The sequence below is a fragment of the Nannospalax galili genome, unplaced genomic scaffold (genome assembly GCF_000622305.1).
Source record: "Nannospalax galili isolate Female #2095 unplaced genomic scaffold, S.galili_v1.0 scaffold1154, whole genome shotgun sequence".
NCBI classification, from domain to species: domain Eukaryota; kingdom Metazoa; phylum Chordata; class Mammalia; order Rodentia; family Spalacidae; genus Nannospalax; species Nannospalax galili.
Genome location: NW_008335437.1, coordinates 550,536 through 563,951, shown reverse-complemented (window position 1 = coordinate 563,951; position 13,416 = coordinate 550,536). Strand labels below are relative to the sequence as shown.

Sequence of the window (13,416 nt, the reverse complement as noted above, 5' to 3'; positions counted from 1 at the left end):
GAAATAGGTGAATTTCCTGGCCTCCTACCATCACAGCCTGATTAACCTGGACCTACCAGGATGGAATCCAAGGCCAGGGCACCAATTTCACTATTCGATCACACATGTCATGCAGGGGCATGGGGGGGGCATGTGCCCCCAGCTCCTGTGAGGCACGATACTAAAGTTCCTTCCAGTGCCCTGGGCCTTCCATCCTCAATGCTTGTGCTTTTGGCCATACCTAAGGCCTCCATGGCCCTGGCCAAGAACTCTAATACTTTTCTGGAATGACAGAGGTAACTAGCAAATTTCATTTTGGAAACAAGGTCATCATAGAGCCAGACCTAGTAGCACATGTTTATAATTCCAGAACTCAGGAAGGTGAGGCAAGAGGGTCGCTGCAAGTTCAAGGCCCCTCTGGGTAACATATGGAGACATTGTCAAAAATCTAAAGAGAAGCTGGGTGTGGTGGCACATACCTTTAATTCCAGCACTGGGGAAGTAGAGGCAGGAAGATCTCTGTGAGATCGAAGTCAGCCTGGTTGCCATAGCGAGTTCTCTAGGCTAGTTGGGGCTACAGGGAGACTTTGTCTCAAGACACCAAAAAGGAATGAATGAATGAATGAATGAATGAATGAATAAATAAATAAATAAATAAATAAATAAAAGAACAACAAAGAGCAAACAAGACCAAAAAACAATACCCCAAACTCCAGGGCTGTCAAATTCTCTACTGTCTGCACACAGCAGCAATCAGTAAAAGACAAAAGCACAGGGACCAGGAACTGTCTTAGCATGAATAGCCTTTGCTTATGAGGAAGAGTGCCCTCTGGCTGGAGAAACTGCAGCAACTCTCCTCGGTGTAGAGGAGTCAGTGGGAGTGTCTGGGTTCTGCTTCAGGGCTTTGTTCAAGGTCACTATGTAGGTGAGGGATTCTGAGGGTACAGAGAATGGAGTTCTCCACGGAAATGAATATAAATCCTATCTGCAAGGCAGATATTACTGAGTCCATTTTAGAGATGAAGAAATGGAGGTTGGACAGAAATGAGGTCATCAGCTCAAGACTACAGTCAGGCAGTTGTAGAGTCATACTCTGAAATGAAATTTGTGTGACTACAAGGCTTGAGATCTGACCAGAGACACAGGGAAACCAGACATGGCAGAAGAAAACTGGGGCACATCAGTCCCTTCTGGTGTACCACCTGTAAATATGACCCAAAGTGCAAGGAGGGCCCTGTCTATGCACACTGCCCATTTGGGTAACGTGTCCTTGGATGCTGAAGGACAAGGCTTGGCTGAGAACCTTTTCTGATGGTCCAGGCTCAAGGATGGAAGATTAGCTCTTCACGCTGGTTCTTCCTACCTTTAATGCTGGGTATTCCTCTACCTCTGGGGAGACTTTCTCAGTAAAAACATCTTCCTCTCCCTCCTCGTCCTCTTGCTCCCCTTCTCCCTCTCCCTCTTCCTCAGCTGCTGCTTCGTTCTCGCTGGTCTCCTCCTCATATTGCCTGTGATGACAAAATGCTCTAGTTATCCCACAGAAAACACCCTGCCAATTATCCTCTGTCTGGAAGTGTGTCCAGGCAGGGCGTCCAAGACTCTTACAACTATGAGCGTATTTATTCAAAGAACCTCCAGTACAGGGCTGGACTGTAGCTCAGTAGAAAAGCATTAGCCTAACATGTCCAATTCCACAGATTTGATCTCCAGCACCCCAGCAAAGCAAAATTTTATTGTCTATCATCTGCCTGTCTGTCTATCATCTATCTGTCTAATATGTATGTGTGTGTGCCTGCTTATCTGTATGTACACCACGTGGATGCGGGTGCCTGAGGAGGCCAGGAGAGGGCATTGGACCCCTGGAACTAGAGTTACAGATGGTTGTGAACCATCTGATGTGAGTGTTGAAAACAAAACCTGGGGGCTGGAGAGATGGCTCAGTGGTTAAGAGCACTGACTGCTCTTGCAGAGGACCCAGGTTCAATTCCCAGCACCCGCATGGTGGCTACGAACCATCCTTAACTCCAGCTCCAGGGGAATCTGAAGCCCTCTTCTGACCTCTGTGTGATTATGCAACACGGGTACACTCCCATACATGTAGGCAATACACTCATACACATAAAATAAAAACAAAATATAAAAAAAAAAAAAAAACCAACCAAACCTGGATGCTGAGAGCCAATTCTCCAGCCTCCAAACCTACAATTTCAGTGAGGTGTAATTCATATACCACAAAGTGCATCTTCAAAGTATAGTCTGATGAATTCTAAACAATGCACACAGTTGCATAACCATTGCTACAATCAAGATTTGGAACATTTCATATCTGCATAGTGCCCTTTCCACCTAGCCTCCCTCTACTCTGATGGACTTGCTGGCATTAAAGGTCATATGTGATTTTCTTGCATTTCGTACGTGCTGAATCAGATAGTAGTTGCTCTTGTGTCTCTTGGCTTCTGTCAGTATGTTTTTGAAGGTCCTCCATTCATCAGTAGCTCACTTCTTTTATTTTTATTTTAAAAAATATTTCATTTATTATTTTTATGTGTATGCGTGTATTGCCTGCCTGCATGCAGGTAAGTGCACCCGTGTTGTGCAATGCCCACAAAGAAGAGAGGAGACTGTCAGATTCCCTAGAACTGGAGTTACAGACAGTTGTTAGTTGCCATGTGGGTGCTGGAATTCGAACCCTGGTTTTCTGCAAGAACAGTCAGTGTTCTTAATCGCTGAGCATCTCTCCAGCCCCTCACTTCTTTTTCTAATACTGAGTAATTTCCACTGGATGGATGTACTGCAGCTTAACTACAGTCGATGAACATTTGAACTGCTTCCATTACCTAGCCATTATGATTGAAGGTCCTCAGAACATTCATATACGGCTTTGCATGTAGATCCAGACTGTCATTATTGTTAGATATTGTATAATTGGCTAGGACTGCCAAAAGAAGACACCACAGAACCTTTATTTCCCAAGGTTCTGGAAGCCGAAGTCTGAGAGCAAGGCAAAGGGTGAGCAGGTATGGTTTCTCCCAAGGCCTCTTTCCTTGGCTTGCAGATGGCTCCTTCTTACCATGTCCTACACGGTCTTTCCTGGGCTCATCCATCCCTGGTGTCTCTTTGTGTGTCCAAATCTCTTCCTTATAGAAACCCATCAGATTTGATTAGGCCCACCCTGCTGTAAGGGCCTCTTGTTACCTTAATTGCCTCCCCAAGGTCCTATCTCCAGATTCTTGTTTTGAGGTACTGGAGCTCAGAAGGGCTTCAACATATGAACTTGGGGGCGGGGTACAATTCAGCTCACAACAGATAAATAGTTCAGAGATTTGCTGAATCAGTTAGTGTATGTTTATTCTTCTTATGAAACTGATGAAGTGAACCTCCAAAGTCATTCATCACTTTATATTTTCAAGAGCACCATAATAAACATTAGAGTTCCCTGTCAACACTTGCTACTGTCAGTCATTTGCTTGGCCATAGATTAGCATCTTATTATGACTTTATTTTTTAATTTCAATTTCTTTTTCTCCTCTTCCTCCTCCTTGAGACAGAGTCTCATGTAGCTCAGGCTGGCTTCAAATTTACTTTGTATGAAGCTGGCCCTGAACTCCTGATTCTCCTTCCTACACCTCCAAAGTGCTGGCACTAAATGTATGCTACCACACCCAGGTTTATTTGTTTTTCTTGGTTTTGAGACAGAACTTAGCCTCATCTGGCCTTAACTTCACTGCAGAACTTGATCCTTCTCCCTCCATCTCCTAAGTGCTAGGACTACAGGTGTGTGCCACCTCACTCAGCCTTCCTGTGGCTTTAATTTGTACTTTTGTTTCATAAAAAATTAAATTTGTGGGCTGGAGAGATGGCTCATTGGTTAAGTGCTCTGGTCGCTCTTGCAGAGGACCTGGGTTCAGCTCCTAGCACCCACTTGGTGGCTAATGACTCCAGTTTCAGGGGATTTGATGTCCTCTTCTGACCTCTGAGGGCATTGTATGACACGGACGCACTTAAATGCATGCAGGCAATACGCTTATACATATAGAAATGAAATTTAAAAATATATTAAAAAATTAAATTTGTGGGGCTAGAGCGATAGTTCAGGGGTTAGGAGCACTGGCTGCTATTGCAGAGGACTGGGGTTCGATTCCCAGTACCCACGTGGTGGATAACAACTGTCTGTAACTCCAGTTCCAGGGGACTCCAATGCCCTCTTCTGACCTCCATGGGCATTTCATGATATGGGTGCACCTACCTACACGCAGGCAATATACTCATACACATAAAATAATAAATATAATATTTTTAAAAATTTAAATTTGTTTATGTGTGCACACCCATGAAGATCAGAGGACAAATTATGGGATCAAACATCAAACTCAGTTCAGCAGGCTTGTCAGCAAGTGCCTTTACCTGCCTGTCTTACCTCTCAAGTGCTGAGATTAAAGGCATACACCACTAAACCCTGCTAGTTTGTGTCATTTTTTTTTCTTTCTTTTTTTTTTTTTTTTTTTTTTTTTTGTCTTTTTGAGACAGGGTCTCCCAGTAGCCCCAGCTGGCCTAGAACTCATTATGTAGATCAGGCTGGCCTTGAACTCATGGAGATCTGCCTGCCTTTGCCTCCTGAGTGCTGGGATTAAAGGCATGCGCCACCACACACAGCTAGTTTGTGCTTTTTATGTCCTAAGAAATCTTTGCCAAGCATTTTTATACATTTATTTATTGGCTATACTGGAGAATGAACTCAGAGCCTTGTGTATATGAGGCAAACACTGTACCACTGAGCTACATTACAGCCAACAGTACACTTTCTACTAGAAGTTTTAGTTTCAGTTTTTGTTTTAGCTTTATGATCCAAACCAGATTAATTTTTGAGCATGAGGTGAAATAAGTAACAAAATTAATTTTTGTCTGTACAAGTATCCAACTGTTCAGGAGCATTTGTTGAAGAGCTTCTGCTCTGGTGACACCCTGTGTCACTGTCATCTTCCCCCGGTCTCCAGGGCTGGAAGGATTTGTGAGACAAATAGACCGCATGTGCTGGGTGGTAATTTATGTCTCATCCCATCTTGACTTCTCAAAGATATACATTACTGCCAGGCTTCTGGCCAGCATGAGACAGTGTCACCATGCTGAGCTGCAATACTCCCAGCCAAAAAAGAGAATGTGATGTGCAGTTAGTTGATGAGACATGTTGCAGGGAAACAGAGCATCTCCCTGAAGGTTTCCCACACAACATCTCCCTGAGGGTTTCCCACACAGCAACTCCATGAGGGTTTTCCACACAGCATTTCCTTGAAGGTTTTCCACAAACTATCTTCCTAAGGGTTTCCCACTCAGCATCTCCCTGAAGGTTTCCTAAAAAGGAGTCAACCTTGGTCTCCATTCGCGCCCTGTGATTGAGACTCTCCTCCACTGAAAAGGGAACTTGCTATACTGGGGAGCTTTGCTCTCCTTTGGTGGCACTAGATGTGCACTGAGAGGTGACATGTTCAGACCCAGGGACTTTGCAGTGCCACCTATGAACCTTGCCTCAGATGGTCACTCTGGGGCTTCTCACTCCACTGTGGCTTGCATCTTCTATGTTTTTTTTTTTTTTTGTAAGTTAATTATTATTGTGTGCATGTGTATGATGCATGTGTGTGAGTGTGGTGCGTGTATGCTACGGTACATGTAGATGCCAGAGGATAACACTCAAGAGTCTGTTGTCTTTTTCCCTGTGGTTCTGAGATCACACTCAGGTCATCAGGCTTGTGCAGCAAGCACTTTTACCTGCTTGCTGAGCCATCTTGCTGGCCTTTCTGTATTCTGTTAACACTCATAGTTTTGTTTTGCTTATAATGCTTCAAAGAAATAAATCCAGCTTTCTAGTCAGGTATGGTAGGGTACACCTGTAATCTCAGTACTCAGGAGGCTGTGGAAGAAGGATTGAGAGTCTGAGGCCAGCCTGGGCTACATAGGACTGTACCACAGAAACATAAGCCAGAGGGTGAGGGGAAATCCAGTTTTCTGATGCAAGCTCTTAGGGAACCTGAATAGTTAAAAAGAACACAGATTGGCTGGGTCTTAGTACAGAAGGATGGTATCCTAGTGCCAAAGGCTGGTCTCTGGGAGACTTCCACCAGACTCCAGAGCTGCACAGGTGCACCAGAGTTGTGGTTGCCCTAGGATCAAAAGCTACCTCCAGGCCTGGGGGAGGGGGCTGCAGATGGACAGACCCCACTGCAGCAGCTCTGAGAGCCCTGGCCCTCTTTGTAAGTTGGCATCTGGGAAATTTGAATGGCAGGGGGTGGAGAGAGAGGGGACCACAAAAGGAGCAGGAACAGAAGGCGGTTGCTAGGAGACGGCTTGAAAAGTCTCAGCACTAGCTTGGAATTTAGTGGAAACCACTGATCTTGTGCCAGGGTGTGGGGAGAGGAGACCTAGGCTGAGTTCTGGCATTGGAACTTCTCTTGGGTGACTGTCATGCAGCACAGCATAGGGATGGGGAAAGAAAGATGGACACTGTGGCCATCCCAGAAACAAAGGAACACAAAATTCCAGCCTGTAATAGCCTTTATCATATGGAGGAATAGTAAAGAGGAAAACGGGTCAGCAACTACAGCCAGTGCCCAATCTAGCCTGCTGCTCCTGCTGCTGTATTCTGGGCAGCTCAAGCTATGAATTATTTTCATATTTCATCTATTTATTTTTGTGCTGAGACAGGGTCTCATGTATCCCAAGGGTGGTCTTGAATGTGGCTGAGGATGATCTAGAACTTCTGATCTTCCTGCTTCCATCTCCAGAGTACAAGTATGGAATTACAGGTGTGCAGCACCTCACCCAGTGTATGCAATGCTGCTGTTTGAACCCAGGGCTTTGTGTATGCAAGGCAAGCACTCTACCAACTGAGCTATACCCCCAGCCCAGTTTTTATACTTTTAAATTGCTGCAAATAAAAAGGGCAATAATCATTTGTGGCAGGTGCAAATGATTAAGAAATGCAAATTTCAGAGTCCATATATGGGGTGTCAACAGAACACAGATGTGGCCACTGGTTACTCACTACCCACGGCTGCTGTCATGCTGCACAGGCAACTTGAGATGCAGCAGAAGCTGTGTGGCCACAGCAGATGGTATTTGCCATCTGGCCTTGTCCAGGAAACATATGGTGACCCCTGGAGTCAAAGATTGTAAGGAAAGGCTCCTTCCGAGACCAATTACAGAATTGGGGGCTATAACAATAATAATACAAAAGAGTTATTGACTGTGTCCTCCAGGTTGTTATGCTACAATAAAAAGTTGTGTCACCCCCTGTTAACTGTAGCACTATTCATCACAGCTAAGGTAAGGATCAACCAAGCTGTGAAGAGCTTATTGGGCACCATCTCACTGAACCTGCAGACTTGTCTATGATCAGCTACTTTAAATTCAGTCTCACAGGCTGGACACAAGAGTCACCCAAGGAACTTATAAAATATCTTGATACTCAGATCATACCCCAGACAGGAATCCACAGGAAGTCAGCTAAGTGTCATGTATACATTGGTCTGAGTTCAAAGTGCAAGTATTTATAACTATGGCTTCAGGCATCTCCTAGATGAGGTGTATCCTCTTCCTGTCCAGTGTGTGGTAAGCAACCTTTCATCTCCTGTTCCTGAAAACATTTTCTGACATTCACTGAGCATCTATGATATGCTCTGCATTTGGTCTTCATTGTGGTCTTCCTGCCAATCTTCCTGTAGCCAATATTATTTCTTCCATTTTCCAGTGAGGCTCAGACAAGTTTAAAGTGAATTGTGAGAACAGAGATGGGAAGGAAGCAGGTGTGAACTTCCTGTGTAGGTAATGCTGCTGCTGCTCCTCCTCCTCTTCCTCCTCATCTCTTTCTTCTCCTCTCCTCCTTCTCTTCTTCCTCATTCTCCCTATTCCTTTCTCCCCTCCTTTTTTTTTTTTTTTTTTGAGACAAGGGTCTCATGTATCTCATCCTGGCCTTAAACATATGTGGCTGAGGATGACCCTGAGGTTCTGATCCTCCTGCTTCTGCCTTCTGGGAACTAGGATTACAGGTGTGTACCATGGAGCCTGGCTTGCTTTGCTTCTTGATTTGGGTTCTAGGGGCAGATTAACTTCTGAAAATTCATGGAGCCAAATTCACCTCTGCACACTATTTTGTCTGCATGTTACCTTGCAGTAAAGTCAGGTACATTCCATGTTCACCACAGCAGTGCTAATCAGAGCAGCAAGATATGGACTCGGAAAGACAAAGATATGGAATCAAGCAAATGCCCACCAGCAGAGGAATGGATAGAGATTGTGGTTTGTGCACATAGATGCTAGTCAGCTGCAGAAAGTTGACATGTGTGACAATGTGGAAGGTCCTGGAGGACATGAGGCTAAGTGAAAGAAGCCAGGTCCTGAAAGACAAACACTGTCCATTCTTCCTCACATACAAAATTAGAAAGTTGACAGAGGTTGCTGTACAGTGGGTTCCAAGTGATTCCGACGCTCTGGGGGACTACCGCAAAGTTCAGCTTCAGTCAACAGCAGGTTGTGTGGGGCAAATGGCTAGAAAAAGCTGGAAGTGGTAGATACATCTGTAGTCCCAGTACTCCAGAAGCAGAGGCAAGAGGTCTGGCCACCAGCTGGAGGTCAGCTTGGATGCATAGTGAGTTTCAGGCTAGTCAGGAACTTCATAGTCAAATTCTGCCTCACTAAACAAAACAAGGCCACAAAATGTCTAGAAGAGAGGCGTCTGCATGCCGCACCATGAGGTGGCTATGTCACCTTTAGCCCAATGTGGCAATTACGCACTGTGTAATTTCCAAACAGTGACGCTGTCACCCAAACCTGTATAATTACGCATCAATTTTCAAAAAGGAAAACCGCTAGCCAGGCATGGTGGCACATACCTTTGATCCCAGCATTTGGGAGGCAGAGGCAAGTGGATCGGGTTCAAGGCCAGTCTGGTCTACATAGTGAGTTCCAGGCCAGCTGGGGTTACAGGGAGACCCTGTCTCAAAAAGGACAAAAAAGAAAAACAAAAACAAAAACAAAACCCAAAAAACTTTGTTGAAGGTTATGCCAAAAAAAGTGAAGATAGGATTGAAAACCTAGCTGATGTCATGGGTTCTAAGGTGTGTGATTTTTTCCGTCTACATAAGAAGAATCCAACAGCTTCAAACTACACTGATGGAACACATTTGTCCAGATACTCCTATTACCTGGGTTTTGGAGAAAGATTCCTGGGGCTTCAGTGCTAAAGCACGTGCTGCCCTTTTCTTTTTAATACGGGGAACAAAGATGCCAGGCTGAGTGAGCCACTTACCATCTGGACTTCAATAATATTGTTTTATTTTGGTTCTGTTGATCTTTCCACTGCTCTCTTTTCAGGCACAGCTGGCTCATAGCCTGCCTAATAGCCATTCCTGCCTCTGAGCTTTCATGACAGAAACTTGATTTTCAAATCCAAACAACAGTGCTCCTGTCCCATTCTCCCTTGCAGTTAAGCAAGGCCACATAGCAAAGACTGGCCATTGAGAAGCCAGAGGAAGTTGCTGAATGTGACTTTTAGAAATACTTCTTGGTTATGAGATATACAAGCATGTTCATCTTTAATCTTTCTTGACGAATGCCTGCCTAATGGCAGGTAATCCATCAGCCATCTTGTAAAGCAGCCTCATGATGGTGGTCTCACAGTAAAGATTAAAAAAACAGGGGTTGGAGAGATGGCTCAGTGGTTAAGAGCACTGTCTGCTCTTGCAGAGGACCCCGGTTCGAGTCCCAGCACCCACATGGTGGTTAACAACCATCTGTAACTCCAGTTCCAGGGGATCCAATGCCCTCTTCTGACCTGGGCATTGCACAACATGGGTGCACTTACACACATGCAAGCAACACACTCATACAGGTAAAATTTAAAAATATATATATTTAAAAAAGAAAGAAAATCAAAGAGAAGGTGGGTGTGGCCTATGCCTTTAACCCCAGCACTTGGCCCAGTACTCAGGAGGCCATGGCAGGTGGATCTCTGTAAGACTGAGGACAACCTGGTCTACACAGTGAGTGCCAGACTAGCAGGATCTTAAAGTAGCAGCAGAAGAGGAGGAAGAGGAAGAAGAAGAGGATGAGGGTTCTGTGCTTTATCATATGGAGAAATAGTAAAGAGGAAAATGGGTCAGCAACCTCCTCCAAGAGGAGGAGGAGGAGAGGAGAGGGGCAGGTGGATCTCTGTAAGACTGAGGACAACCTGGTCTACACAGTGAGTGCCAGACTAGCAGGATCTTAAAGTAGCAGCAGAAGAGGAGGAAGAGGAAGAAGAAGAGGATGAGGGTTCTGTGCTTTATCATATGGAGAAATAGTAAAGAGGAAAATGGGTCAGCAACCTCCTCCAAGAGGAGGAGGAGGAGAGGAGAGGGAAAACCACAGAGAGAGAGAGAGAGAGATTGTCTCAAAAATGAAGAAAGAAAGCAGAAAGAAAGAAAGAAAGAGAGAGAGAGAGAGAGAGAGAGAGAGAGAGAGAGAGAAAGAAGAAGAAGCCTGGGTCCTTAGTAACATTGTGGAGGTAAGAGATTAGATTGTTTCCTCTCATTCTTAGTAAGAAAGAAACTTTTATTTTTTGTGTGTACTGGGAACTGAACTTTGGGTCTTACATGTTCTGGGCAAACAAAAACTTCTTATTTACATTTACTATTTCTGTTGTTATTCCTAGCAACTAAGTATAGTTTTTACCAAACAATCCTCACTTTATGGAGAATGATACAAGTTGAACATTTATAGTAAAGCTTCTTTTTTTTTTCTATAACTCAGGTTGACCTAGAATTTACAGAAATCCTCCTGCTTCAGCCTCCTAAGTGTTAGGATTAAGGGTGTGAGCCACCATACCCAATTTTAATTTTTTTAAGACCAAATAAATGCTAGTGCATGAAAACAACCAATAACATTAGGTGGGCACATGTTGGGGGGACTTACAGAACACAAAGTGGCAAATGGGGAGGGTTTTAGAACACCACTGTCTTATGATCTGTGAGACTCCATAAGCACAGGTCCTCAGAGCTCCTGGGGCAACCCTTCCCTTAGCCACCCTGTGGTTGGCAATCTCAGAGCCTAATCCCAGAGAGAGCACTCACTTACCAGCTGCCCCCCGGCGTCTGGGAGCTGCTCCTCCCTTCCTGCCTTTTCTCCAGCTCCACGGCTGTCTGCTCCAACAAGGCAGACACAGCATCCTGCAGAGAGAGAGACTGCGCAGGTCAGCGGGTACCCTGGCGTGTCACCCTTCCCACCAGGCATCAGAGCAGCCCTGACATGTGACCCTCCTAGAGAACACAGGTCAAAACCTGAAGGCCAGAGTAGCCAGGCATCCTAAACACAGTCACTTATACATGGGAACTACAGTCTTCATTTCACTGGTTGTTTCACAAAGCAATCTCTCTATACGTGTGGATGTATTTAGTACAGTCAGTTTATCAGTTAAAGGAGAGAATTCTAGCTCTGAATGGAGATCAGATTGCTGTCAGAGAGACTAACACATGACCCATTGATAACACAGCAATGTGATGTGGAATGAGAGAGAGGCAAGCATTGTGTGTTTGGGAATGGAGAAACAGCACAGTGGAGGACTGTACACAGAGGGCTTCCTGGAGGAGAAGCATCTCTTGAGGTGTCACTCCTGAAGAAGCCTGTGTAACCTGAGGGAATGACTGGACCTCTGTGACACTATTTTCTTCCAATAAGTGCTAGAAATGTTCATTATGGAGATTAACGGCAATGAACTGCATACAGAATGTAGAAAAGTAAACCTAGCAGATGGATGGCACTTGACAGAGTGGCTGGCGGCAGAGCAAAGGCAGGAGCTGTGGCTTTCTAGCATATGGTTAATCTGCCGTCATCCTCAGCTGAGGGGTCTGAGGCTGGGAAATCTGGACGATCAGCAACGTGCCTCCTTTGTGTGTTTCCAAGCTGTGGGTACCTTACTGAATGCTGGTCTTTTTTGCTTTTATTTTTGAGACAGGGTCATGTTGTGTAGCCCTGGTTGTCCTAAAACTTCCTCTGCAGCCCAAACTGGCCTCGCTCTCACAGAGATCCTCCTGCCTCTGCCTCTACATACTGGGATTACAGGTGTGCACCACTGTGTCCAGCCGAGTGCTTATCTGTGTAATTCAGTTCATCTTTCTGAGCCTTGGTGCACTGCACTGACATGAAAGGCATACAGAATATGAGGGTGATGAGGAAGAAGATAAGGAGAGGAAGAGGAAGAGAAAGAGGAAGAGGAAGTGAAAAGGAAGGTGGACCTAAGGCTTCCACCCATTTTTTTCCTGAGTGACCTGGCTCACCCATTCCTCTGGAATTTGGGGCAGTGATTGTCCATACTATCCAAGTATTGACAAAGGAAAAAATGCAAGACAGCCAATTCCCATCACCCAGGGTCAGCATCCCATAGGACCCTGGGACCTACATGCGGGACAGCCTCACAGCCTGCTAAGGCCTGGCCTCCCTGACTGACATATTGTAGGTTTTGGCAGGATGGGAACAGTTTAGGGATATTTTCACAGGTTATAATGACTGGTGCTAAAACATATCTTCAAACCAAAGTGAGGCAAACAACAACTTCCAGGCCAGGTGCCATTTATTCAGCCCTTCAAGCACTCTCTACATGCATCTCTTTGAAGCTTCACAGTAGACCTGATAAGGTTCCTTATTAGACAAACACACACACACACACACACACACACACACACACCACAAGAAGACACACACAAGAAGATAGAGGATCAGAGAGGTGGCATGCCCAACCAGAAAGAGTCATCTTCCACAAAGGGGGCCTCCCCCCCCCACACACATGTATACACAGGCACACACACACACACACACACACACACACACACACACACACCACAAGAAGACACACACAAGAAGATAGAGGATCAGAGAGGTGGCATGCCCAACCAGAAAGAGTCATCTTCTCACCATCCGTCTCATAACTTCTCACTTGCAGCTTTCCCTTGCTTCTGTGTACCCCCATCCCCCACCCTGCAACAGCAGATGGACCCCCAGGGTCTTACATAAGCCATGTTAGCTCCACCCACTGCACCACAAACAACCCCTCTGCTTCACTTTGTTAAAAACTGTGTGTTAGGGCTGGAGAGATGGCTCAGTGGTTAAGAGCACTGACTTCTTGCAGAGGACCCAGGTTTGATTCCAAGCACCCACATGGAGGCTAACACCCATCTGTAACTCTAGTTCTAGGGGTTCTGACCTCCGAGGGCATTGTACAACATGAGTGTACTTATATACACACAGGGAATACACTCTCACATAAAATAAAAATAATAAAATGTTAGAAAATGTGTGTTAAGGCCTTTTTAAAAATCAGATAAGCATTATAAGGTAAAACAAATTATAGGAGGAGGAGGAAGCACAAAATCAGAGGAGAGCAGGGTACAGGCAGGAAGCTGGGCTGGGGCACTT

At 45.2% G+C, this 13,416-nt stretch overlaps 1 protein-coding gene across 3 annotated transcripts in view; it reads right to left on the bottom strand.

Annotated features, from left to right (window-relative positions):
• Nucleotides 1–13,416, bottom strand: part of Wwc1 (WW and C2 domain containing 1) — a 173,330-nt gene that overhangs the window by 14,609 nt on the left and 145,305 nt on the right. For all 3 annotated transcript variants that reach the window (XM_029562089.1, XM_008830152.3, XM_029562088.1), the window contains exons 17-18: nucleotides 11,083–11,174; nucleotides 1,343–1,487 (exon numbers count right to left, since the gene is read on the bottom strand). In XM_029562089.1, the coding sequence (XP_029417949.1) occupies nucleotides 1,343–1,487; nucleotides 11,083–11,174 (237 nt within the window). The remainder of the gene's footprint in view (nucleotides 1–1,342; nucleotides 1,488–11,082; nucleotides 11,175–13,416) is intronic.